Source organism: Pelobates fuscus, chromosome 12, assembly GCF_036172605.1.
Source record: "Pelobates fuscus isolate aPelFus1 chromosome 12, aPelFus1.pri, whole genome shotgun sequence".
Classification (NCBI taxonomy): Eukaryota; Metazoa; Chordata; class Amphibia; order Anura; family Pelobatidae; genus Pelobates; species Pelobates fuscus.
This window is the reverse complement of record NC_086328.1, coordinates 11,591,413-11,615,547: the sequence shown is the minus strand read 5'-3', so window position 1 is coordinate 11,615,547 and position 24,135 is coordinate 11,591,413. Positions and strand designations below refer to the sequence as shown.

The 24,135-nt window shown below is 43.2% G+C and overlaps 1 protein-coding gene across 2 annotated transcripts in view; it reads left to right on the top strand.

Annotated features, from left to right (window-relative positions):
• Window positions 1–24,135, top strand: part of GSE1 (Gse1 coiled-coil protein) — a 330,654-nt gene that overhangs the window by 81,382 nt on the left and 225,137 nt on the right. For both annotated transcript variants that reach the window (XM_063437940.1, XM_063437939.1), the window contains exon 2: window positions 10,633–10,798. In XM_063437940.1, the coding sequence (XP_063294010.1) occupies window positions 10,633–10,798 (166 nt within the window). The remainder of the gene's footprint in view (window positions 1–10,632; window positions 10,799–24,135) is intronic.

Sequence of the window (24,135 nt, the reverse complement as noted above, 5' to 3'; positions counted from 1 at the left end):
GCCAGCTCTTTTCCTTATTGTGAGTCTCGCCCTGGAGGTAAACGCTCGCTCAAAGCTCCTTGTCCTAACGAGCGACTCTGAAACCTTCCTGCGCAGCGTTTAATTGCCACAGAGTGAAAGACACAAAAAACTATTTCTGCCTCCCCAGTGTGAGGCGGGGGGCGAGACGTCTCGAACAATACAGCAAGCCAAGGGACACCTCTTTTCCATTTCCACCGCAAACACTTACAAATGCCTTGTTATCCTTATGGTTCTGTGTGTGTCATTTTGGTTTTTTAATGTGTACCTTGCAACCTGCTGGAGGGGATAACATTTACAGCAGCAATATTAACCCACTATCTGCTCCAGATAAAACGCCACAACAGAGCAGATACTCTGTATTTTTTCTGGGGCAAAGGACGGTTCTGCAATATATACTTACACAATGTCTATTTATAGTGGATATCAAATCCCAGTAGACCCTTTTGGGTTTTAAGTATTTCAGATCTGAAAAGGTTTCTTCCCCCTGCTTATTCTAGTAATATTGCAGCTGCCATTTTACAGAGTGAGTTCTCCATCTTGAAAAACATTAAATGTAACAGAAGAACCTGTCTGGGGCTTGCTGCTTTTCCCAAAATCTCAGAGCAGGGCACATTTTAAATGGCAGTGCTCTGCGCGAGGCAGGGTGTGTGGCGTCATCCTGCGCGAGGCAGGGTGTGCGGCGCCGTCCTGCGCGAGGCAGGGTGTGCGGCGCCGTCCTGCGCGAGGCAGGGTGTGCGGCGCCGTCCTGCGCGAGGCAGGGTGTGCGGCGCCGTCCTGCGCGAGGCAGGGTGTGCGGCGCCGTCCTGCGCGAGGCAGGGTGTGCGGCGCCGTCCTGCGCAAAGCAGGGGGCGGAGTGGGAATGTTGCACCTTTTCTTCTCCAATCTCCATGTCTGGTCCTGCCTCCTTGGCTAAGATCATAGAGATCGATCCCCTAGGAAAACATTGGGAGGGTAGTGTGCATGCATGGCAAAACGCTGCACCAACCAGATGGTCTGTCTGAGACCATCTTTGAAACATAAGACAAAGTAGGGACTATTTATTTTTCTTATACTTGACAATCTTGTCAAAGGTGGAACTAGAGGCCATGCTTCATCCTTGTTAGCTTGACAAAGTGGATCTTGCCTTAAGATCCACCCTTTTGTCACAATTGTCAAGTGAAGAAAAATACATAAGACAAAGTTGTCTCTACTTTCTTATGTTTAAAAGCGAAAAAGATTAGAAATTAGGAAGAGAAGAACAGGTTCTGAAAGAGGAAGAAAAGCGGAAACAATAGGAGATAGGTACGTTTGTGGCGACAGAGCCACTTTAAGAACATAAATTTGAGGTCGATGAAGATTGGTATATTGCTCTCACACCCAACATTTGGAGATATACAGCAAAGTGAAAGGGATTGTGTCTTCTGGAGGGACAGTTCACATTCTCAAGTGTGTTTTTTGTTTTTTTGTTCTCCTTTTTTAAAAGTTGCAATCACTGTGAAATGAAGAAGTTGTTGGCAAATTTAAAGTGGATGTTTTTTGTTTCCGGCCCCATGGTACACCGTGGATTTCATTGCAGACTTCCTTGCACTTACTATTGGATGGCACGTGCCCTTATTCAGATTGTAGTTTAATTGCCTTCTTTCTATTGTCTTCTCTGAAATCTTGCATCAGCTTCCCGAGTGGCCTATTCCAAGCTCCGAGCCTGTTCTATTGTGTCCCAAAGTTAATTTTTCATTGTTAGGAGGGTCTTGGGGGATATCATGTCCTTGCAAGGGGAGCCTGAAACTTTTATCTGGCACTTTGTATTCTCCTATGTGGGAAACATGAGATGACATCTGTACTGTGGGAATCCTAATTTGCCCTGAATGCACAAATATGAATACACACACACTCTGTGGTTACTGATCAGTATTTTACTATTATTTAAATATCTTGGGGGTCCATATAACATGACACAATTAGTTTCATGTCCCCTTGCCACCTGTATCACATTTTATTTGTGAGGGTGATAGCATGATTTAATACAGGGATTTTATTTTGCATGTCAAAATGAGTGCGTGAATTATTATGATAGAAACTGTTGGTAATCTGTGTGTGTGTATCTGTAATCTGTTCTACAATCTAGAGTAGTTTATATGTTTTATAGTACTGGGTATTAAGGTAGAAGGATTCATTGCAATTAGTCATACACTATTTGCATATGCAATAGTTGTATAATGGACTACTGATGTTTCTATCCAATTTTATGATTGTGATTAAAACGGCAAATTATGTTGTCCGTATAAACAGTATTGGAGGTATGGGACGCTTTTTTTTTTGTAAATAAATTTTTTAGTATTTTTCAACAGTGTGGCAATGCAGCGAAAGCATCAGTGTGGACGCGCAGGTCCCAACAGTTGATCAAGTCCTCTAAGATAACATAATAGAGTAGCTGTCTCAAATGCAAGCATTGGTGACGCGCAGGTCACTCCATTACGTATTGGGCGTTCCCTGGTGGGACTCGCAGGTCCCTTATTATGAGTGCCTTAGGTGATCGCCCAAAACATTCGTTGGAGTCCCCCTTCCACCTAAGCAATAACGGGCTAATGTGGCTTGTGTGTCTCTTATAGGGAAGTTGCCGCCATATTAGTGGTAGAGGCACCCAGGGTGGTTGGCAGGGGTGGGGGTCGTATCCTGTCGAGTCCGTGAATAGTCTGGGTCTGTTCGTCATGGTCAGTGGAGTATGGCTTGGAAGTCCGGGCGTTCAGTGGTCAGGAGCCAGTGTGTCCAGATCGTCAAATAAGTCTGCGATTTCCCTTCTGCCATCAGGGATAGCTCCTCTAGTGTTCTGAGTTCCTCCATGCGTCGGTACCAAGTGTCTATGGGTGGCGCAGTTTGTTTTTTCCAGTAGATGGGGATGAGGCTTTTAGCCACATTGAGTATTCGAATTGTGAGGGATTTTTTGTAGATAGATGACTTTGTCTTGGTGTGGTGTATGAGGAATGTTGCAGGTTCCTTCGGCGGAGGGGTGTCCGTGAATCTCTTAATGATTTGGTATATGGATTCCCAGTAGGGTTGGATGAGTGGGCATTCCCACCAGATGTGGAGGTAGGTGCCCGTGTGTCTAGTGCATCTCCAGCATGTTTGGTCTGTAGTGGGGTCGAATATGTGAGTCTGGTGTGGGGTGCGGTACCAGAGAGCTAAAGCTTTTTATTTTATGTATTTATTTTGGTAACATTTCTTCCTGCTATCTGTATTTTAGAATGTCATGCCGGTTATCCTTTTGAAATAGATTTGAAACAAGCTCCTAGCGCACTCTCCCATTTTCATGTCCTTTGTATAGTAAGGCCTGCCGTCTGCTTGTGTTTCTTCTTTTCTTTGGCTACTTTACCTAAATGTTGCCTGAAGCAGAAGTAGGTGAGATCAGGGTTCGTAAATAACGTGGTAATCTGAGGCCTTCTTAAAACACTTCCCACTGGGCTAGACACACAAACCCTAATGTACGCATGCCAAAAAGACTCTGCAAGGTGTCAAACGTTTATTACTGAGGGGAAATTACATTGTGCTGGCTTCCGACAGCCTTAAATTTTCAGTAGATTACCCAGGTCCTGGCCCAAAGCTACCACTTATTGTTTGAGAATGACCCTTTAATATGGTCTGACACATTGACCTACAGACTGGTTCAACTGTGAACTTCATATGTAAAAATGCTCTTCCAGTTGGCCTTCCTCTGGCCTAAGCCAGGTTTTGAGGGCCTTTTTGCTTGAGAACAATTTGCATTTCCTTCGATACAGCTGGATCTGTACAGCTATTAGGACATTTGTGTTTTAGCTTACAAAGGGCACTTCAAGGAGTTAACACAGCACACATGGGTTTTACCCTGTGGCTCCTTACAGTAGTTTGCCAGTGCTTCTTGAAGACTTGACCTGTTTCTCTCTGCCAAGTGACATCAAGCTTGTGTGGTTATTTCTGCCAAAGAGAAACAATGCTGCCTTTACACTTCACATGCCTCTGCACTTTTCTCATTGGCTCTTAAGTTCTTAATTTGCTCCACGAAATACGTCAATTTACAGCTCTCCCAAACCACAGCTTCCTAAGTGAAACTGGAGCGCCTGCTCTGCTGCTGATTGATGAGCGTGGCATACCCTTAACGCCTAGCACAGCTGCCCAAAATCCTTTTCATTCGGTATTACCTGGAGCCAGACCTCCTGCTGTCAACATCAAAAGGTTTTTCTGCCCTGCGATCTATTTGGCATTAAAGGGACAATGACACAGACCACTGGTATGGGCCCAGATTTAATTGTCTGCAACATGTTTCAGCAAAACTTTATTTTTGGTTGCCAGATTCACCATGTTATCTTGGGCACACATCAGTTCCTCGCGATGACGGCAGCACTCGAAATGTGCTGACCTACAGTCTGTAGCATTCCGAGGCTTCTGGAAGGAAAGCGGTTCACGATCAAGTCAGTCCTTTATGGATTCCTGCTCGATTTAACATTTGGATTTCCTTCCTGCGTTGTGTGAATTTCAAACACACCGTTCAGCAAGACGGAGCTTTTCATTCGTAGCCCATCGGTGCCTGAAGGCAATCTATGCCCAGGACATTGCTGCTGCCCTGTGCCTGTTGCAATCTTCTTTTTAAATATGGGTATTCAGCTTAAGTAACAATGTGTTCAGAAATGCTTGTAGGAAGCTGATCCTTTCATCAAGGTCAGCACCCATCCCAGGAGACTCCCAATACATTTGTCAGTCATTCTCATCACTCATTAAACTCTGCTTCTTCCAGCTAAGAGCATACGTGCATATGTGGCTGTCTGCTTATAAACTTGCTCTTAACATTGGTGTGCAGATATCTGGTGCTGCCTGGGGGTACCTATTTTAAAATGCTAGGGAATTTAGGTTGGTTTTTAAGTGTCACTGTCCCTTTAACTGTTTAACGGTTGGAGGGAATTGTTTCTCCTTTCACAGGCCTAATCTAACCCTTTCACTGCCTCTAGGCAATGAAAGTATTTTGCATTTTAATGGATTTCACACCCATCTGTCACTGCAAGGGTGAAAATTTCCACTGCCATAAGGGAAACACATTGTCAGCCCCTCTGGCAGTGGAATGGGTTAAGCTTCATATCATTTGTCTACATTAGGTAAAACATGCGCAGACAGAGCGGTTTGTCACAGTGCTCCCACCGCCACCCCCTCTATTGGAAGGCTGATAAAATGACAGACAGTAACAGTAACATGCATGTGATTATGCCTAAAGCTATCCTACTGCAACAGCCCATTATAATCAACCGCTTCCAAAGCAAAACACACAGAGAACAGCTGGGACTGCGTAGCATCCAATGGAGAGGTGATAGGGTTTTCACAAACCCCTCCTGGAGCTATAGGAGGAGATGAACGTCTCTAACTTCCATCGGTGATCATACAAGGCAGAAAGGCTCCAGTGTATTCTAATCCACCAACAGGGACTGGGTTGACCTTTAAATTGGTGCCAGCTCCCCCCCACTCCCCTTGTTCCAGTGCAGCAGCTGGAGCAGGAGAATATAAACCCATGGTGTTCAGTGCAGTCTATAAAATAAAGCCTTACCCTTTCTCTATGTGATCCTACTCTGTCCCATCCATTTATACGCCAATACTCTGCGTGGGTCTTGTGGCATGCAGAAGCACTTGGCTTGTGTGGCATTCAGTGGCTAACGTGTATGTTTTAGTGGCTAGCTCTCTATGTTTTTGTGGTCAAAAGGGATAGACCACAATTGTTTTTATTTTTATTAGAGGCTGCCTTACATTTGTGTGCCAGCATCGCCTGTGTGATCTTTCTGTGTGCAGTGTATCATTCTTTAAAATAACTTCAAAATATGCAAATAAAAATAAATCTATATATCTCTCTCTCTCTCTATCCCCCTGCCACCGACTGTCTCTTTCACTTTGCTGGTGCTGCTCTGCCTGTTTGACTTTATACAGAATCATTGCTCTGGTCTATGGGACTCAGAAACTGATTTTGTGGGTTTTCTTAAAACCCGATGTAATGTATTATTTTTTTTACTTACTTTGTATGTGTCGCTGTGTTTGTAGACTTTTCAGTGTACCTTTCTTGAAATGTCCACAATCAAAGTTAAATCATCACTAATGTAGAGCAATCCTCTTTGGAAGCAGAATATTCGCTTCATACCTGACGCCATTTTCACTGACATTTGAGTTCCCTAAATACCAGGTTTCCACATGACATACCACGCTAGTTACTCTCTTCTGAAGGGCTTACATTTTTACACACGCATGCACACTACTCCCCACTCGCCGTACATGGGATCTTAGGGGCCTACCTGAGTATGAACTAGCAGGAACGGCAAACATCTGATTTGTTACATGTCCTTTAGGAATTGACAGATATCATTTTTGTAGAGCCAATGCTGGTGCAAATGATCACCTTTAGGGCCAATAGCCTGTGCCGACTTTTTTGTAAATTTTTAAGAGTATGGCGAAATAATTTCTACATAAAATTGGCATCTGTCTCACCTCTCTGCCTTTGGCTGAACTCTGAAGCCACCTCTGAAGCATCCAGCTCTTCTTCCGGTGATGTCTGCTTGGATGCGATCCGGTGATGTCTGCTTGGATGTGATCTCCTCCACTCTATTGCTCTTTATAGAGACATGCGCAACCAAATGCCACGCTCCTCCAATTGATTCCAGGGTCAAGGTTCTCTTGGTTCTAAATGAGGAAGCGCCTCTAATGTCAATCTGGAAGACAGCCACTAAAGGTGTATTTAACCCTGCAATTAAGCATTGCAGTTTCTATAAAAATGCAATGTTTTACTCTGCAGGGTTAAAATGACAGGGCCACTGCACCCAGACCACTTCATTAAGAAGAAGCGGTCTGTTTGCCTTTTAGCAATCCTTTAATGTGATAAGGCATGTATGCATACGCTTGATTAAAAAAAAAAAAAAAAAAAAAAAAAATTACAAAAAAAAATTGGTTTTTAATTGTCACACGTTTTAGCAGTTGGCGAATGAAATAAATTTCAACGCAAATCAAATGTTTTCAGTTCTGTGAACCAATATATAGGAGAATTTTATTTGTACACCTGCTGACCCTTTTGACCTTGAACTTTCCCTCTAGATTTGACTTGGAAATGTTCCTTTTGCTGAATTTAGTCCTTTACAATCTGAAGAGCCTGGAGGCGTTCATTAACACGTTAGCGCCACAATCATTCAGCTCTTTTCTAATTTGTTTTGATTCTTTTAGGACGTGTTTTGGGCATGAGAAGTCCCTTGCAGAGGGGCAAAGAGAGACAAGCTCTTATCGTGAGGGACAGATCCTTCTTAATTGAGCTGATGCTCTCTGTATATAAACAGATGGCTTCTTTAAATCAATTATTCCTCATTTGTGTAACTGGGAATGATTTCCTGACAGATACAGTACCATGGGAGAAGGAGAAGGGGGGGCCGCTAGTCTAGTTGAATTCTAATATCCATGTGCAGCTCCAATGCGCACTACTTGGTGTTCAAACTTACAAAATCATTCACGGTGAAGAGTGGGTTTCCTATTTACCATTCCAGTCTCCGTTCTCTGCTTCTCAAGACTATTAAAAAGATGCCCGATCCGAAAAGCTCTCATTGTGTCGATGCGTAGTGTTACTTTTTAGTGGTCCTAAAGTCCCCCTTCCAATATGGTTCCTCCATATGCAGCTACATCTGTCCCATTTATACTCCACTCCTGAGAATTAACATATTTTACATATATTTGATTCAACTGGGTGAGCAAAAACACCCAATCATTTTGTACAGTCTTTCTCTCCTCCTCGCAACAAAGCACAACTAGTTTCTCTTTTTAATCCGTTTTAAACTAAATGAGTGTTTGGTTTTATAGATTAGTCTGAAAGTACTTTGCGTTGGTCCATATAGCTCAGTCGGTAGAGCATAACTTTTAATCCGAAAATCCAGGGTTCATGTCCCGGTTTGGGTGGTACGCGTGTTTAGAGCAGCGGTAACGTCACTACCTTAGAACCGGTAATCACCAGCAAGTGTTCTTGTTCCAGTAGTTCGATATCATGCAAAAGAGTTTTGACTGGTCATTCAATTCCATTCTATGACCTACCCTATGGCCACCATACCAGCTAGGATCGAATAATATTCATTGCTGTAATACCTGCTGTATGGAGTTTAGCTGAGTTGATTGGAACAGACTAAATTGAGTTTCTTGCACCGACTGCTGGCCTGGTGGAGGTGCACTTGGCTGCCCTTCAGTAAATGAGGTAGATCTTCTACATTGGTTCGAATCCAGCACAACTCCAAAAGGCTCTTTCAAGGAATGATGGTGATGTATTCGGGGTATCTAGGATAATGTTGCGGCTGCGGCTGCTCCGATGAGGTTACTCAGATTAATATTCAAAAAAAATTATTCTTCGGTTCTCAATTGGACGTTGTAATATATGGCTCATCACACAGAGAATAAGCCATTCTGTTCTCTATACCAAGCTACAAAGTGACGGGTAAAGCATTGTTCTCTGCACATAATAATTAATATTGTGTACTCTTATGCCTTGTGGATGCAGTGTGAAAATTGCTGAACCGTAACGTTCACCAGCTGTTACCCCATTTTTTTCCCCTCATTTTTTCTTTCTCCACCCGTAAATGTTCCGATATGCAGAATCCAGTACCGGAAATTTTTCTGCGCTCTTGCAGCGCATACTGCTGGGAGTTATTCAAGGGCTTAATGCGTTTCTACGCCAGCAGCTCGCTGTTATGTGCAATCTGGGTAAAATTTTCACAGGGACATTGATTCACAATAACTTTGCCGTACACAGGCCAGCTGTCAGTGCTGTGAGGGAAATGTTGGTGTGTACTGCAGGGGGAAACCAGAGTTTGCCCCTTATATAGCACAAATAGAACTGGCAATGTATCATAATTATAGTTGTAAAAGAGCTACGTGTTTGTGGCACTCTTATTGTGACATTGAGGCATTAAAGGGAAACTCCAGTGCCAGGAAAATGATCCGTTTTCCTGGCACTGGAGAGTCCCTCTCCCTCCCACCCACCAATCCCCAGTTACTGAAGGGGTGAAAACCCCTTCAGTCACTTACTTGAGGCAACGGCGATGTCTCTCGCCGCTGTCTCCTCCTCCGCGACGCTCCTCCTCTGTATTGCGTCGGCCGGTGGGCGAGACTGATCCTGCCCACCGGCCGAGGAGACCTAATGCGCATGCGCAGCAATGCCACGCATGCGCATTACATCTCCCCATAGGAAAGCATTGAAAACGAATTTCAATGCTTTCCTATGGGGATTTGAGCGACGCTGGAGGTCCTCACACAGCGTGAGGACGTCCAGCGACGCTCTAGCAAAGGTTTCCTGTGCTATAGAGCAGGAAGTTCCCTCTAGTGGCTGTCTAGTAGACAGCCACTAGAGGTGGAGTTAACCCTGCAAGGTAATTATTGCAGTTTATAAAAAAATTGCAATAATTACACTTGCAGGGTTAAGAGTAGTGGGAGTTGGCACCCAGACCACTCCAATGGGCAGAAGTGGTCTGGGTGCCTGGAGTGTCCCTTTAAGATTCTTGGTCATGCCCAAATACGTCAATGAGAATGAGATAGAAATAAGGAACTTCCATAAAAATAATGTCCCAAATACCCGGCTTATGTAAAACTGATGCCATGTCATAATTACAATTATTTATATAGCACCAACATTATCTGCAGCGCTGTACAATAGGTAAACAAGTCAACCATTTAATTTTAACAAAACACATAGGTGAACAAGCCTACTACTGGGATAGTGATGTTACCAGATATGAGAATGAAGACTGACACCTTGTATATCCTAAATAAATGCTTTTCTTTTCATGATCTGTTCAACATATAGACAAGTTAAGTATACCAACCCAGCATTAATTTATCAGGTCTCTTGTTTTTTTTTTTCTTTCTATACACTTTCCATACACTAGTAAGAGAGGTGCTTATTGCCTGCATTAACGGGGTTAATTGCTGCAATGGAAAGTCTCTCCAGATTATTGCTCTTTGGCACATTTTTTACATATTTGTTTGTTGTGTAATAAGTATGATTTCACCTATGACCGCTCTAGTTATGTTTATTTCTTGTTTATTTAAAAGGTTAATTTGGGGTATGATATTTTTTTTTAGAGGGCACTAATACAACACAGAAAGGGGTTTATTCAATAAATTGTGACGTACACTTTTTTTGTTGATTTTGAAAGAAATAGAAAAAAGAGATATGTTTGCCACAAACCCCTGATTGGTGAAAAGTTAATATATAGTACAGTATGCATTCTAATGTACGTTCATTTAGGATCTCGGAGGAAATATAATTTGGCTAATAAAATTTCATTTCTAAAGGTAAAAACCGATATTGTGTTGTGTGCAATCTGGCAGCTTACTTGACCTTTGTTTAAATAGTCTTGGAAGTAAGAAGATAAAAAAAAAACTGGCGCCTGCCACAGTATTTTAAGAGATCTGGCAGCCGAAACTATGAAAGGTGCGTTTTACAGGTTTTTGTTTGTGGTCTTATCCTCAAGAAAGCGTTTTTGTGAAGTTCTGTTTAGAGTAGTGCCTGTATTATGCACAGGATAAGCACAGTGATTGTATTATGCACTTTTAACTCTTTCTTTCCATTTCTGTGTAATCATCAACGTGTTTTTGGTATTCCTGCAGGCCAGTCCATCTTCCCGTGATGGTGGCGCTCTGAACTGCACAGCAGGCCCAACCACCAGCGCCCCTCAATCGGCAGAACTCGAGCAAAGCCTCAAGCCAAACAAGGAGCGCCCACGTGTTAGTGATCAGGAGAACAGCTCGGACGTGGAAAGTGCAGGAACTGCAAGTAAGTCGTGTAACACGCATGACTTGTTGCATTTGTACTACATTGTAAAACATTGGATCCTGTGGGGTTTTTTTTTTTTTTTGGTTGTTGTTTTTTTAAGATATGTGATCAGAAGATAAAAAGATAAACACAATTGAGACTTTGGGTCCGAAGGGTGGGTATTTCTTAATGCTTCCGTAAGCAGAGTGGGCTTTTCATTATGTTTCAGTAAGTCACACACCATCGACTGTTGCATTGTTAAAGGTCATCTAAGCACCAAAATAACTTTAGCTTAATTAAGTGTTTTTTGGTGTGTAGGTTGTGCCCCATGTAGTGTCACTGTTCTATTTGTTGCTGTTTAGAAGTTAAATTACTTTGTTTACAAAGCCCTAGCCACACCTTACCTCAGGGCTTGACAAATTTGCTTGGAATCTAGGAGCCAGCTAAAAAAGTTATTAGCCAGTTTATTTATTTATTTATTTATTTAAACTACTAAAGTTAAATTTTCAATGATAAATATACAATTCTTAAAGAGGCACTATAATCACCAGAACTTCTACAGCTTACTGTAGTTGTTCTGGTGCCTATAGCCTGTCCCTGTAGCTTTTCCAGAGAAAAGGCAGTGTTTACATTGCTGCATAGTAACACCTCTAGTGACAGTCACTCAGACGGCCACTAGAGAGTCCTGTGTCAGTGCTGTTCACCGTCTCCACACTCTGCATGGAGGCGCTGAATGTTACCCATAGAGAACATGCGCAATATCCTCCCAATGCTTTCCTATGGGAAAGCATTCATTTAGCGGAGATCATAAAGATGGATGGATCTCAGCCATGAAAACGAAACCGGCACGGCGTGGGGGGAAAAGGTGAGTAAAAACACCTCTCTCATGTGTTCGGAGACACAGACACACAAAAAAATACACATTTTCTCACACAAACATTGACATTCACACACACACACACACACATTTTCTCACAAACTCACTTATTGACATTTTTAATATGAATCTACCCAGCCTCATATTCCGGCTCCCGGTATCACTATACAGCGCGAGGAAGCCGTGAGGATCAGTCGACTCGATTTGTCGAGACCTGCCTTACCTGAATGAGACTCACACAGCCTGCTACACACTTCCTCAAAAAAGGTTTAATTTTGGAACCTATCACAGTAGGGTGTGTTACTATGTCCTGTCTAACAGCATGGTCATGCAAAGTAGCCTCCTGTATGGAATTTTATAATTAAAGAGGAAATCAAAACTTCATAGGAAGAATCTATAATTCCTTGAAACCTGCATTAACACAAAAGCACATTTGGGGACCCATTCCAGCACAACGCTAGTATTTTATTTCATTCATATATTTTGTAAAAGAGACTTCAGTGAGAAGCATTTGACTGGAAACTGTCCAACATAAACAATGAAGTTAGTTCTTGGCATAAATGGGGTGGATGGTGGATCAGCTTAGCTACAGAACTTGCAGAAGAAGTAGGATTTTAAGGACTTAGGAAAATTATTTTGAGGAACTCATAAATGCATTTTTTTTATATTAACGGCTTTGTTGAAGTGCTTTTAAAAATATGCTTTTTAAAAATCTTAATCTTTGAGGTTCTTAAAGGGATACTATAGTGCTAGAAATAAAAATCTGTATTACTAGCACTATAGTTCCCTCTGGGCCCCCTCCACCTGCATTTAAAGGGTTAAAAAAAACCTTGTAACACTTTTGCTGTGCTAAGTCGGTGATCCGTCTCCTCCAAGGTCATCCGAGCACCTGGTAGAGACCACTAGGTACTGCCTTAGTACTGCTATGTAATTATGTAGTTTCTATAAAACGGCAATGTTTTACATTGCAGCACTAAAGGGGACCGGGACACTGCGCCCAGACCACTTCAATGAGCTGAAGGTGTGTGAGTGCCTATAGTGTCTCTTTAAATGTGTACATAGAAAATAATAGGCAGTCCATCCTCTATGCAGAGACTATTTAATCTGTACTCCGGTCCTTTTAGAGCAAGGCCAATAGGTATCCCTTACCAGCGGGTGTAAAACTGCAACTCTTGTGATGCTTTGCCTGTCTTACTGGAGCTGCAGTGGCATTTTAATCTAGTCACCATTAGCAAAAAGCATTTGTTGTGCACATTTGTAGCATTTGGCTACGAAATTTAAATTATCATTTGCAATCCCAAGATGTCCAGACCCGAGAATGGCCTTCATGAACCTCCCTACACATAACTGTTTATTGAAATGGCTTGGGTATGCCAAGAAAACGGGAGCTTATTAATACTTCTAGGGGTGTTTACTAGCAAAAAACACTTAAATCACACCCCAAAAAAAGTGTCCTATGTGTGCTTTAAACACCACAACCTTGTATGTGTGGACAATAAGGCACATTTTAGTGAATCAGGGTTTATTCACTAAACTTCAAAATGTGGAGATCAATACAATTTTTTTACATTTTTTTTCAATTTAAAAAAAAAAAAAAAATTAATTTTATTTATTTTTTTTATCCAGAAGCAAACCTAAAATTTAGGTGGGTGATATTTTTGTTTCTTTTTTTTTTTTTTTTTTTTTAGAGATTTTTTATATTTTGGCCTAAACTTTTCAAATCGCTTGGTAAATGTCACAAGATTCCTGTATTGTGAATGAATGTGCATGTTCTAATATTGTTTGGAGAGGATTCCACACCACCGCTGAAGATGCGGGATGTTGGAGTGTCGGAACTTTAATCAAGGCATCTTTGACATTTTTGGTACAGCTTGAAAACACAAGCCTTCATTTTAAAAATAATAAATAAACCAATCAGTGTGGTAAGCACAGTGTTAACTGCTTCTGATGTTGGAGGAAAATCTCAAATCTTCCGAACAGACATGTGACATGTTAATGGAATTTTGGAGAAGACAGAATTACAGAGCCCGAGGGACAGGACAGGTGCTACATTTAACCCCCCTCCCCCCCTCCCATCCTCCCATCCTCCTCCGCCCCTCATCCCAGGGCAGGTGATCGTGTATTTCTGTTATTGGGAGGTTCCTGCTCCTGGCTGTCGGCCAGCTGCTCTTCCTGCAGTCACTGATGCTTTGCATGAGGCTGGGAGCAGATATGAGGTGTGCTTGTGTCACCTGTACGAGAGAGAGATCAGGCCAGCAGCAGCTGCTTAATTAACCTCCTTACACAAGGGAACAATAGAGGGTCACGCCCTGCTCTATCGTACGCTAGATCAATGTGATTTATCTTTTTTTCCCTTTACCCCAGCAGCATGAATATTTCTGGGGTATTGGAAACCTTGCAAGTCTCCGTACCCTGACTGTGCTTGATTTACATGTTGAAAGGGACTTGTGAAGTTTTATAATCTCTGCCAGCAGCCTCACCTCTTGATAGAAGTAATGTACTGTTATTTTGATATTTTTATTTTTGACATCTTTATCTGCTCTGTACCGAGAGCAATTGCCGTTTTCCCTAGTGTGCGGTGAGAGCGAATGTGACTTTCCTTACTGTGTGGTGAGAGCGAATGTGACTTTCCTTACTGTGCGGTGAGAGTGAATGTGACTTTCCTTACTGTGCGGTGAGAGCGAATGTGACTTTCCTTACTGTGCGGTGAGAGCGAATGTGTCTTTCCTTTCTGTGCGGTGAGAGCGAATGTGTTTTTCCTTACTGTGCGGTGAGAGCGAATGTGTTTTTCCTTACTGTGCGGTGAGAGCGAATGTGACTTTCCTTACTGTGCGGCGAGGGCGAAAGTGTCTTTCCTTACTGTGCGGGGAGAGCGAATGGGACTTTCCTTACTGTGCGGTGAGAGCGAATGTACCCTGGAGTAGAGCAGCCCGCAGCTGCTTTTGCAGCTCCTGTCCTTGACATGTACCTGGCCAGCCTGGTCCCCACTGGAACCCAGGGAAGCCACCCACACTTCTAGATATACACAGAAATGCAGAATAACCCTCCCCTAATACAACAGCCCACACACAAACATACACACAATCCGAACAAACTCAACACCACTAACAATCCACATACATGCACACAAACCCACATGCAGCCTCTCACATGCAATACCTCAGACTGGCCCGCAATACCCCAAACTACTCATGAACATATACAATATACAAAGCAATTACAGTATAATCAACAAGCAGAATACGGCAACATACACACCTCAATTTAAAAGAATAGGACCGGCACGCTACCGGATATCACCACTGGCGTACATACCGCGGTCGCAGCTGCGACCGGGCCCGGCCCACCGACCCAAGTATGTACACCAGTTTGCCAGCCTCTTCTCCTGGTGGGGCCCACCGAGGCTGGCAGTGGTGTCACCGGGTGGGCGCTCGAGGGAGCATTCTCCCCTGAGCTCTCTATGCCCAGCTCCCTCGCACGCACTGCAGTGATGCCGGAGCCGGAATATGACGTCACTCCGGCTCCGGCATCAGTAAGCGCGGATAAATTTTCGCACCTGGGCCACATGGTTTGTGTGTACGCCACTGGATATCACAATCCTATTTCTGCACAGTACTGCTAAAAGGTTGCCCACCCCTGGTCTAGTCTATACATATACTGCAATGTAAGTATGGTGGGGGCAGTAGTAATGGTTAAACCCGGGTTTGCTGCCTATGCATAATAGATGTATTTAAAAACACAGCGGAAAATAGAAAAGTCTTCAGCACCGTACTCTCTTAAGGACCGGTGATGGGACAATTCTCGGCATTTAAATAACTTGTAATTGCCCCATTCATATAATGCAAACATTCCATCCGGGGATTTAAGTCTCTAAGGACCAGGTTGTGATGATGGCATTAAATAGCACTAGTTCTTAAGAGGTTAATGTTTACTAAAATTGCTGTGTACTGCTCAGCAGAGAAGCTATTGTTTACTGGTTAGACCTGTTCATACATGTCAAGAACAGATGCATAAAAGGGAGCCTGGATATGTCATGTGCTTATTAATGAGCTGACGAGATGTCCGTTGCAGGCATGCATCTAATTTGCATAAAGAATTAAGGAATGTAGCTACTAAGTAACATTTGGGAGGCACGGTCAACTGATTGCAAGCTCCAGGGTCAGCTCTGCTAATGAATCCTCATTGTATCATGTTACATTACAGGAGTTCATCAGAGTCACTATTATTTTGCAGCTGCAACCTGGCGGCAATTAGACTCCAATTCATCTCTGTTACTGAATGTTTAGAGTGGATATTTGGCTGTTGTACATGTCAGCAGTAAGTCTAGTTTTTTTTTTTTTGTGGGGAACGGGAATAGCATGGGTCGAACAAAACATTTCTTTAGTGCAATGCTTTGCATTAGTGTATCTAGCCCAGACTGTTTATTAATATTGTAACTTTTAAAATATATTTTATGTTCTGCATAGCTGTAGAATATGGCAACCTTTGCTGCACCAATGGGCGGAATATGGAGTGTTGCAAGGTTCCAAGTTGAATCGCTTGTGTGACATAACTGTGTCTGCAAAGTGATATAGCCATATATTCATTACAGCTAATTTAACTGGCAAATGTATGTCTAAAGAGTAATTCTGTATCCGTTTTACATGTGTAACATTGCATTTCTTGCCTTGATTACCACTCTCTATATCCTGCATGTTATTGCTTTCTTCTGACACTGTAATGTAACATCAGTCACTCAGAAGTCACTCCTCTCCCCATATAAGAGATTTGGACCCTAAAATTTGTGTAAAATTAGTGCAAACCCATATCTGTGCTAACAAGTGATCTAACTTGCTGAAGCAAATTTCTGTGCTTTACCAACTGATCCTGCTAGTTTATTCCACTCTAAAAACGCAGCTCATTGTTGTTTGTCTTGGAACAGAGGGGTTAAGCCGGGCTGAGATAGTCCCTGGCACAGGTTTGAGCACACAGGCTGGGCAGCAGTGTAACATGGGTGGGATGAGCAGTCTGTCTGCATGCCTGCCTGCCTTCTTTCATTTTTTCTACCACTCCTCTTGGCTTAGAGGAGGAAAATGGTCCTAATTTGCAGTCAATAAATTAGCCGTTGCTGTGAGTCAGGAGTAGCGCCAGGCAGACAGGCGGTCAGGAAGTGGCTCAGAGTCGGAATCCGGTCTTGGAAGAAGGGGGAGACCCAACATAGAGGGAGAGGAGGTGAAGCTGCTACACGGCAAGCTGTCTGTGTGTGTGTGTGTGTGTGTGTGTGTGGGCTTGTGGGCTCAGATAGTGGGTAATGTGTGTGCAGCAGTCATCATATCCCCAGCACCCTAATTTACTCTAGCAAGACCCCACAAGCGTGATAACAGCCTCTAAATGGAGGGAAGCAGCAGGGGATGGATACCAAGTCACTTAGGTGAGTGTGTGATGGGGAGGGGGCTTGAATTTTGGGAAGAGGATTGAAAGAGTGGGATGGATTTAAAGGGAAAAATAAGAAATTAATTTGTCTTGTGGCCCATTTAGTTACTCTGCTGCTCATTCTCCTCTCTCACCTGAGAATACCCCTTTACCCCTGAAGTGCGGGGCAAAAGCAGATTTCACCTTTGACTTGGTAAATGCCACACAGGAGCTTCGTAGAGCAAATGTATGGCTCACGTTCTTCCTGATTCACAATCTTTATATTTGAAGTTTCTATGCATTGAATCTGTGAACACAACACCTCTCATATTAGCTGCAAACAATCCAATAAACTACCCAAACCTCCTTCTCCTCTCTCTCTCTGATGGATGGATTTTCTCCCCCACCAGTCTCTGCTTGTGACTTTTGGATTGCTCCCTGACACTTATTTTTTTTAATATACACAAAGGCCTACATTATGCAAACATTTTGGGCACTCTGAAGTGAACATATTATTTCGTTAATATACAGCTCACACAAGCGTTGATATATAAAGCAGCACTTTGTGATTAAATTAACCTCAGAACTCTGCGTGTCTGCCGTCCTGGTATGCAAGGGGTTAACGTAGCATTCCTGGAGGTGTAGGCGTTATGTGCTCCTTGTCAGTGGGTGTTTATTTTGCCATTTCTCCTGTGCTTGGAAGGCCATGTGTGGCCCCTAGCTCCCTGTCTCTCTGATCTGTCTCCCACCAGATCAGTCCCCCCTCCCAGTCTGTGGCTGTTCCTCTGATCTCCAGAGCCCTCTATCTGCACACTTTCATCTTCCTGCCTCTTTGTAATTAGCTGCACTTCACACCTCTGTCACTGGCTCTCTCAGCTTATTAATATCCCACTTTAATATCGTATTCTTTCTCTCAGTGCTCCATTAGCCCTGTTATCATACCCTGCATCCTCCTCATTTTATTCCCATCTCTCTCTCGATTCTCGTTTTCTGTATCCCTCATTTATTTCTGTAGATTCTATATACCTCTCCAAGGCGTATATATCGCTTTACCCATTAGTTTCTCAATGCCTCTTATTTTAGATCTGTTTCTCCCTCTAGATTCTGAAAATCTATTTTTTCTTCTTCAGCTATTTTTAGCTTCTTCAGCTCTCTGTGGAGCTGTTTAACCGCACTCTAAATATTTCATTTTTCTCTAGATTCTTCATTTCATTATGTCTCTAGATTCATTTTGCGCTCTCTCATCTCACTGCAGATGCTTTCTGTCTTTCTAGATTCTTCTCTCTACCTTGATTCTTTGTCTATCTGTTCGCTGCTCATCTCTCTAGATTCCTTTCCTTCCGGTCGGAGTTTTATTTAATTTTTTTATTATGGTCTTATTTCATTCTCTTTATTTTATACTTCACTCTTAAAACTAACGTTAATTCATCTTTGTTTTTCTTCTCTCTCTCTCCTCACATCTAGTTTCCAATCATTTTAGTTTGCATTTACGTTCCTTGTTCATCTGTCACTTCTTTTCTGAAACTTCCACTTGTGCCAAGTTTACCAGTTTGAATAGAGCTTTGAAGTCCCTGTGCCATGCAGATTTCTCAGCTGCTTAGACTGCATGCTGGCTATCCTGCTGGTGGTTTCCAATGCAGTCCCTAAGACACGCCAGCGGTCCAGGTTATAGAATTGGGAAATACCTAAATTTTGGACTGAGATCCAACAAGCACCGTGGTTTCACTTATCACAATAATCTGTGGTTTATCTTTGATGTACCTCCGCAGAGCATCATTGATCCACTCCATGATGGTTACAGGATATAAGCCTGGCTTGCCTATAGGTCAATAAGGAACTGCTCACCTCTTGTAGAACTGCAACTTTTATAATCTCTTGCTAGGCATTAGTTTGGCAAAGCATAATGGGAGTTGCAGCAAACATCGGAGAAGAGACTGCACTTGTGTTCCTTTTAACTAGGGATGCACCGAAATGAAAATTCTGGTCCGAAACCGAATATTCAGGATGCCTTTGGCCGGAAACCGCAACCGAAAATGACTTTTTTTTTTCCCACAAATGATTTTAAAATAGCTTTTTTTTCTTTCTATAATTTTATTAATATTAGACTTTTTAATGAATCTAATATGAAAAACGTCCCTTCTCTTTTAGTGGTTCCCAGCTACCCCAGTGTTCCTTTTCCCTTCCCTGTACCTTAGTCCCCACCCCTTAATGTTAAAGAAAAAAAGAAAAAATATTTCAGCAAATTTGACCCAGTTTCGTCCAAAATGGGATAGGCCCATTTGCAGGCTGAAATTTTGGTGCATCCCTACTTTTTACCCAGGACAGGCCAGAATGCCGTGTCTAATGATATCTGGTTTGAACACTGATGAGTCATAAAAATCTTATCGAGACAGGTGTGGTTTCACGATTTTCCTGGCTTGATTTAATCTAGTATTTTTTACAAGGGTCCAGTAACTCTTATCAGCACTACTAGTGACAAATTCCATTTGTGTAAAATGATGTGCCGTAGTGTTGCAGTATATGGCTCTACTATAACATTTTATTTTTGTTTGTCTACAAAAAATAAAGGCATCTTTTTTTGGCCACAGAATGTTAAAGCCAGAAACCCCCTTTATTCCTCTGCAGAGCATGTGTTAGTGGGTTGCCTCAGTATGTTATTAGCCAGTTGTCATTGATTTAGTTTAGTTTTGTTTATGTTCTGGATGTGTTAGATTTCTATGGAGATACATTTTTATGCATATCAAAAGGCTATGGCCGAAATCTTAATAAACATCTCTTTGGCCTTGCTGAGTGCCACCGTTGTTCATAAGCATGTTTCTCCCCAGGCATAAAAAAGCCAGACCTGTTGCTAAATATTATGGAGGTTTGGCCCTCCGCCGCTGCTAGAATAATACAGTACTTTAAGCTTATGTAGTAGCATAATTATCATAATGATGGTAATCCGTCCTATCAGTCCATGGGCCAGCTTAGAACAATGGTGTCAAAAAATGTTTTTGTCAGAGCACCAAATCCTCCTCAGAAATATCAAAGTGATTTATAAGTGCACAGAGGCCGATCTCCAGTCTGGTTCGACGTTTCCATCTCCTCTACGGGTTTTTTCGTTGCCAACTTTTGTTTAAGCTGGATATAGAAGTTTAACATGTTGCAGACTGACCGATTCAAAGTGCTGGCCAGGGGTATGGAAAATATGTATGTTCTCAGAAGGAAAGTAATCGTTCACTTTGGGGGTCATGAAGTACAGTGTGATTCCATGATTTGTTTGCAACTGCTCACTGTAATGGCACTGTCTGTCTTTCCTAGAGCGATGGAGACACTTTAAAGGAACACTATAGGGTTAGGAACACAAACATGTATTCCTGACCCTATAGTGTTAAACCCACCATTTAAGGGGCTTGTCCCCCATACCTCCTTTAGAAAGGGTTAAAACTTACCTTTTTTCCAATGTCGCAAGGGTCCAACGGCACTGGCTGCGACCCCGATCCTCCTCAGAAATGATGATCTCCGCCAATAATGGACTATTTCAGTGTGTAGCAATGGGCTTTCCCATACGGAAAGCATTTGAATGACTGAGACCGCCAAAGAACCAAACGCAGGCCAGGCCGATCAGCATCTCCTCATAGAGATGCATCTCTTTGAGGAAAATTCAGTATCTCCATGCAGAGCAACTGGAAGTGTCCCTAGGCTTTATTATAAACACTGCCTTTTCTCTGAAACAACAGTGTTTGCATGAAGAAGCCATCAGGGACTGACTATACTCACCAGAACAACTACAATGAGTTATAGTTGTTCTGGTGACTATAGTGTCCCTTTAGCACTGGTGGAAACATACAGTGAACGTGTTATGCAGAATTTATTTTTGTATTTTAAGTACAATTAAATAATGTATCACAGAGCTATGTTTATGTTTAAAATATGGGTTCCAGACAGTTATGACTTGTACTTAAAACGATTAAGAACCACTGGCTCAGATCCAGGCCATTTTACCACTGGCCGTAGAGCCTCTGGGCTTCTTTGTGTAACATATGTGTGGTTAAAATAGATGAAGATTACTCTTGTAGTGGATCCTCATTCATAGATATGGGAACTAGGAGAGGTGGGGGGTGGATGTATTTGGGGAGTGAGTGGGAGTGTGAAATGGACCATATCACCCCTGGTCATGCATCTCCTTGTTAAGTTTCTAATTCATGGAGGTATACCACCGAGGAGACATAGACCCCTATGAGTCTGCTTGGTTGTACCCTCTCACCTCTAGTTGTTTATCATTAAGTATACAACACTTGGCAAAGTACTCTGTGTTCACTCAGGTTACTGTATGTTCACTCTAGGGTTCAGTTAGTGTGTTTATGCATGTAGTCTTAAATAGTTTGGTTAGAGAGTGTATGTGTGTGTGTGTGTGTGTTTTGCTTGTTTTTTCAGGTTTGGTTAGTGTGTATTTCAATGTGTACTCGTTTAGGCTTTGGTTAGTGTGTATTTCAGTGTGTACTCGTTTAGGCTTTGGTTAGTGTGTATTTCAGTGTGTACTCGTTTAGGGTTTGGTTAGTGTGTATTTCCGTGTGTACTCGTTTAGGGTTTGGTTAGTGTGTATTTCAGTGTGTACTCGTTTAGGGTTTGGTTAGTGTGTATTTCAGTGTGTACTCGTTTAGGGTTTGGTTAGTGTGTATTTCCGTGTGTACTCGTTTAGGGTTTGGTTAGTGTGTATTTCAGTGTGTACTCGTTTAGGGTTTGGTTAGTGTGTATTTGTGTAATTGCTCATCATAATTTGTTAAAGTGTGTTTGTGCACACTCAGGATTCACGTAGTGTGTGCTTCTGAGTGTTTGCTTGTCAGGTTTGGTTAGTGTGTGCTTCTGAGTGTTTGCTTGTCAGGTTTAGTTAGTGTGTGCTTCTGAGTGTTTGCTTGTCAGGTTTGGTTATTGTGTGCTTTCTCAGGCTTTAGCTACTATGTTTTTGTGTATTTACAGGTCAGGTTTGTTTGTGTTTGTGCTTGTTTAGGTTTGGTTCTATATGTACACACTCAGGTCTGGTTAGTGTGTATTATCACTCAGGTTTGGTAACTGTGTTTCTATGTGTATATGTGCTCGATTAGGGTTTGGTTAGTGTGTGTTTTGTGCACGCGTTGCCTTTTTATTGAAAGTGATGGCTGCAGGGCAAAGAGAATTACATTGGAGACAGTGGCTTTGGCAGCGAGCCCGTGTTCCCGCTGAGTCTCTGGTGGGGGTGTATGAGAGGTGAGGATATGACAGCCATCTCAGGAGCCGAGTTTATTGCTTTCTGACATGTTGGGGCACAAACAGAGCTTAGCATGTGTTTTGCTTTCCCTGGGCATGGGGAGGAGGGAGAGACGGAAAGAAAAGGTTTTACTACAGAAACATCTTATCCCTGACTTACCCTTCTTGCTCGCATACCGGCTTAACTATATCCTTGGCCCAGCTCACATACTGGCTTAACTATATCCTTAGTCCAGCTCACAGACCGGCCAAACTGCATCCTTGGTCCAGCTCACAGACCGGCCGAACTGCATCCTTGGCCCAGCTCACATACTGGCTTAACTATATCCTTAGCCCAGCTCACAGACCGGCCGAACTGCATCCTTGGTCCAGCTCACAGACCGGCCGAACTGCATCCTTGGTCCAGCTCACAGACCGGCCAAACTGCATCCTTGGTCCAGTTCACAGACCGGCCGAACTGCATCCTTGGTCCAGCTCACAGACCGGCCGAACTGCATCCTTGGCCCAGCTCACAGACCGGCAGAACGGCATCCATGGCCCAGCTCACAGACCGGCAGAACGGCATCCTTGGCCCAGCTCACAGACCGGCAGAACGGCATCCTTGGCCCAGCTCACAGACCGGCAGAACGGCATCCTTGGCCCAGCTCACAGACCGGCAGAACGGCATCCTTGGCCCAGCTCACAGACCTGCAGAACGGCATCCTTGGCCCAGCTCACAGACCAGCAGAACGGCATCCTTGGCCCAGCTCACAGACCAGCAGAACGGCATCCTTGGCCCAGCTCACAGACCGGCAGAACGGCATCCTTGGCCCAGCTCACAGACCGGCAGAATGGCGTCCTTGGCCCAGCTCACAGACCGGCAGAATGGCGTCCTTAGCCCAGATCACATACCAGCAAAACTGCATGCATAGCCCAGCTCACATACCGGCAGAACTGCATCCATAGCCCAGCTCACATACCGGCAGAACTGCATACATAGCCTAGCTCACAAACCGACAGAACTGCATGCATAGCCCAGCTCACAAACCGGCAGTACTGCATCCTTGGCCCAGCTCACAGACCGGCAGAACGGCATCCTTGGCCCAGCTCACAGACCGGCAGAATGGCGTCCTTAGCCCAGATCACATACCAGCAAAACTGCATGCATAGCCCAGCTCACATACCGGCAGAACTGCATCCATAGCCCAGCTCACATACCGGCAGAACTGCATACATAGCCTAGCTCACAAACCAACAGAACTGCATGCATAGCCCAGCTCACAAACCGGCAGAACTGCATGCATAGCCCAGCTCACAAACCGGCAGAACTGCATCCTTGGCCCAGCTCACATACCGGCCAACATTTTTTAATATAGATTTATTTATTTTTAGTAAAGACGAGGCCGCACTTAGGTGAAAACATAGTCTGCAATGAAATAAAGTTTATGTAACGAGGAAAATGGATGATGAAATGGCGAAACTAGATCTGTAGTTTGTTCATACTGAGATGTGGTAGTCAGTCGTGTTTTGTACTTCATTGGTGGCCCATTTAAACCTCTAAAGCTGCTGCAGGGCTGCATCATCAGCATGGCTCAGAGAGATAAGTGTTGCAGTCCTGTGCGAGTAAGTTTGAAGTAATTGTCACCAAATCACCTGCCCCTTTCCCGCCATATGGCACAAGGCACGTCCTTTATCAGCTAGATAAAGGCCCTGCATAGAAGCTGGCTTTACTGCTGCAATAAAGGCAGAGTTTATTCTACACATAAAAGGCACACTTTAAAAAACCTGGGCAAGCGGCGCTGGAAGCGTGCCAGTGTGTGTGTGCACGCAGATGGCACGATAGAGAGTTTATTCTGTCGGAATTTATTGTTGATCCAATGTGTGT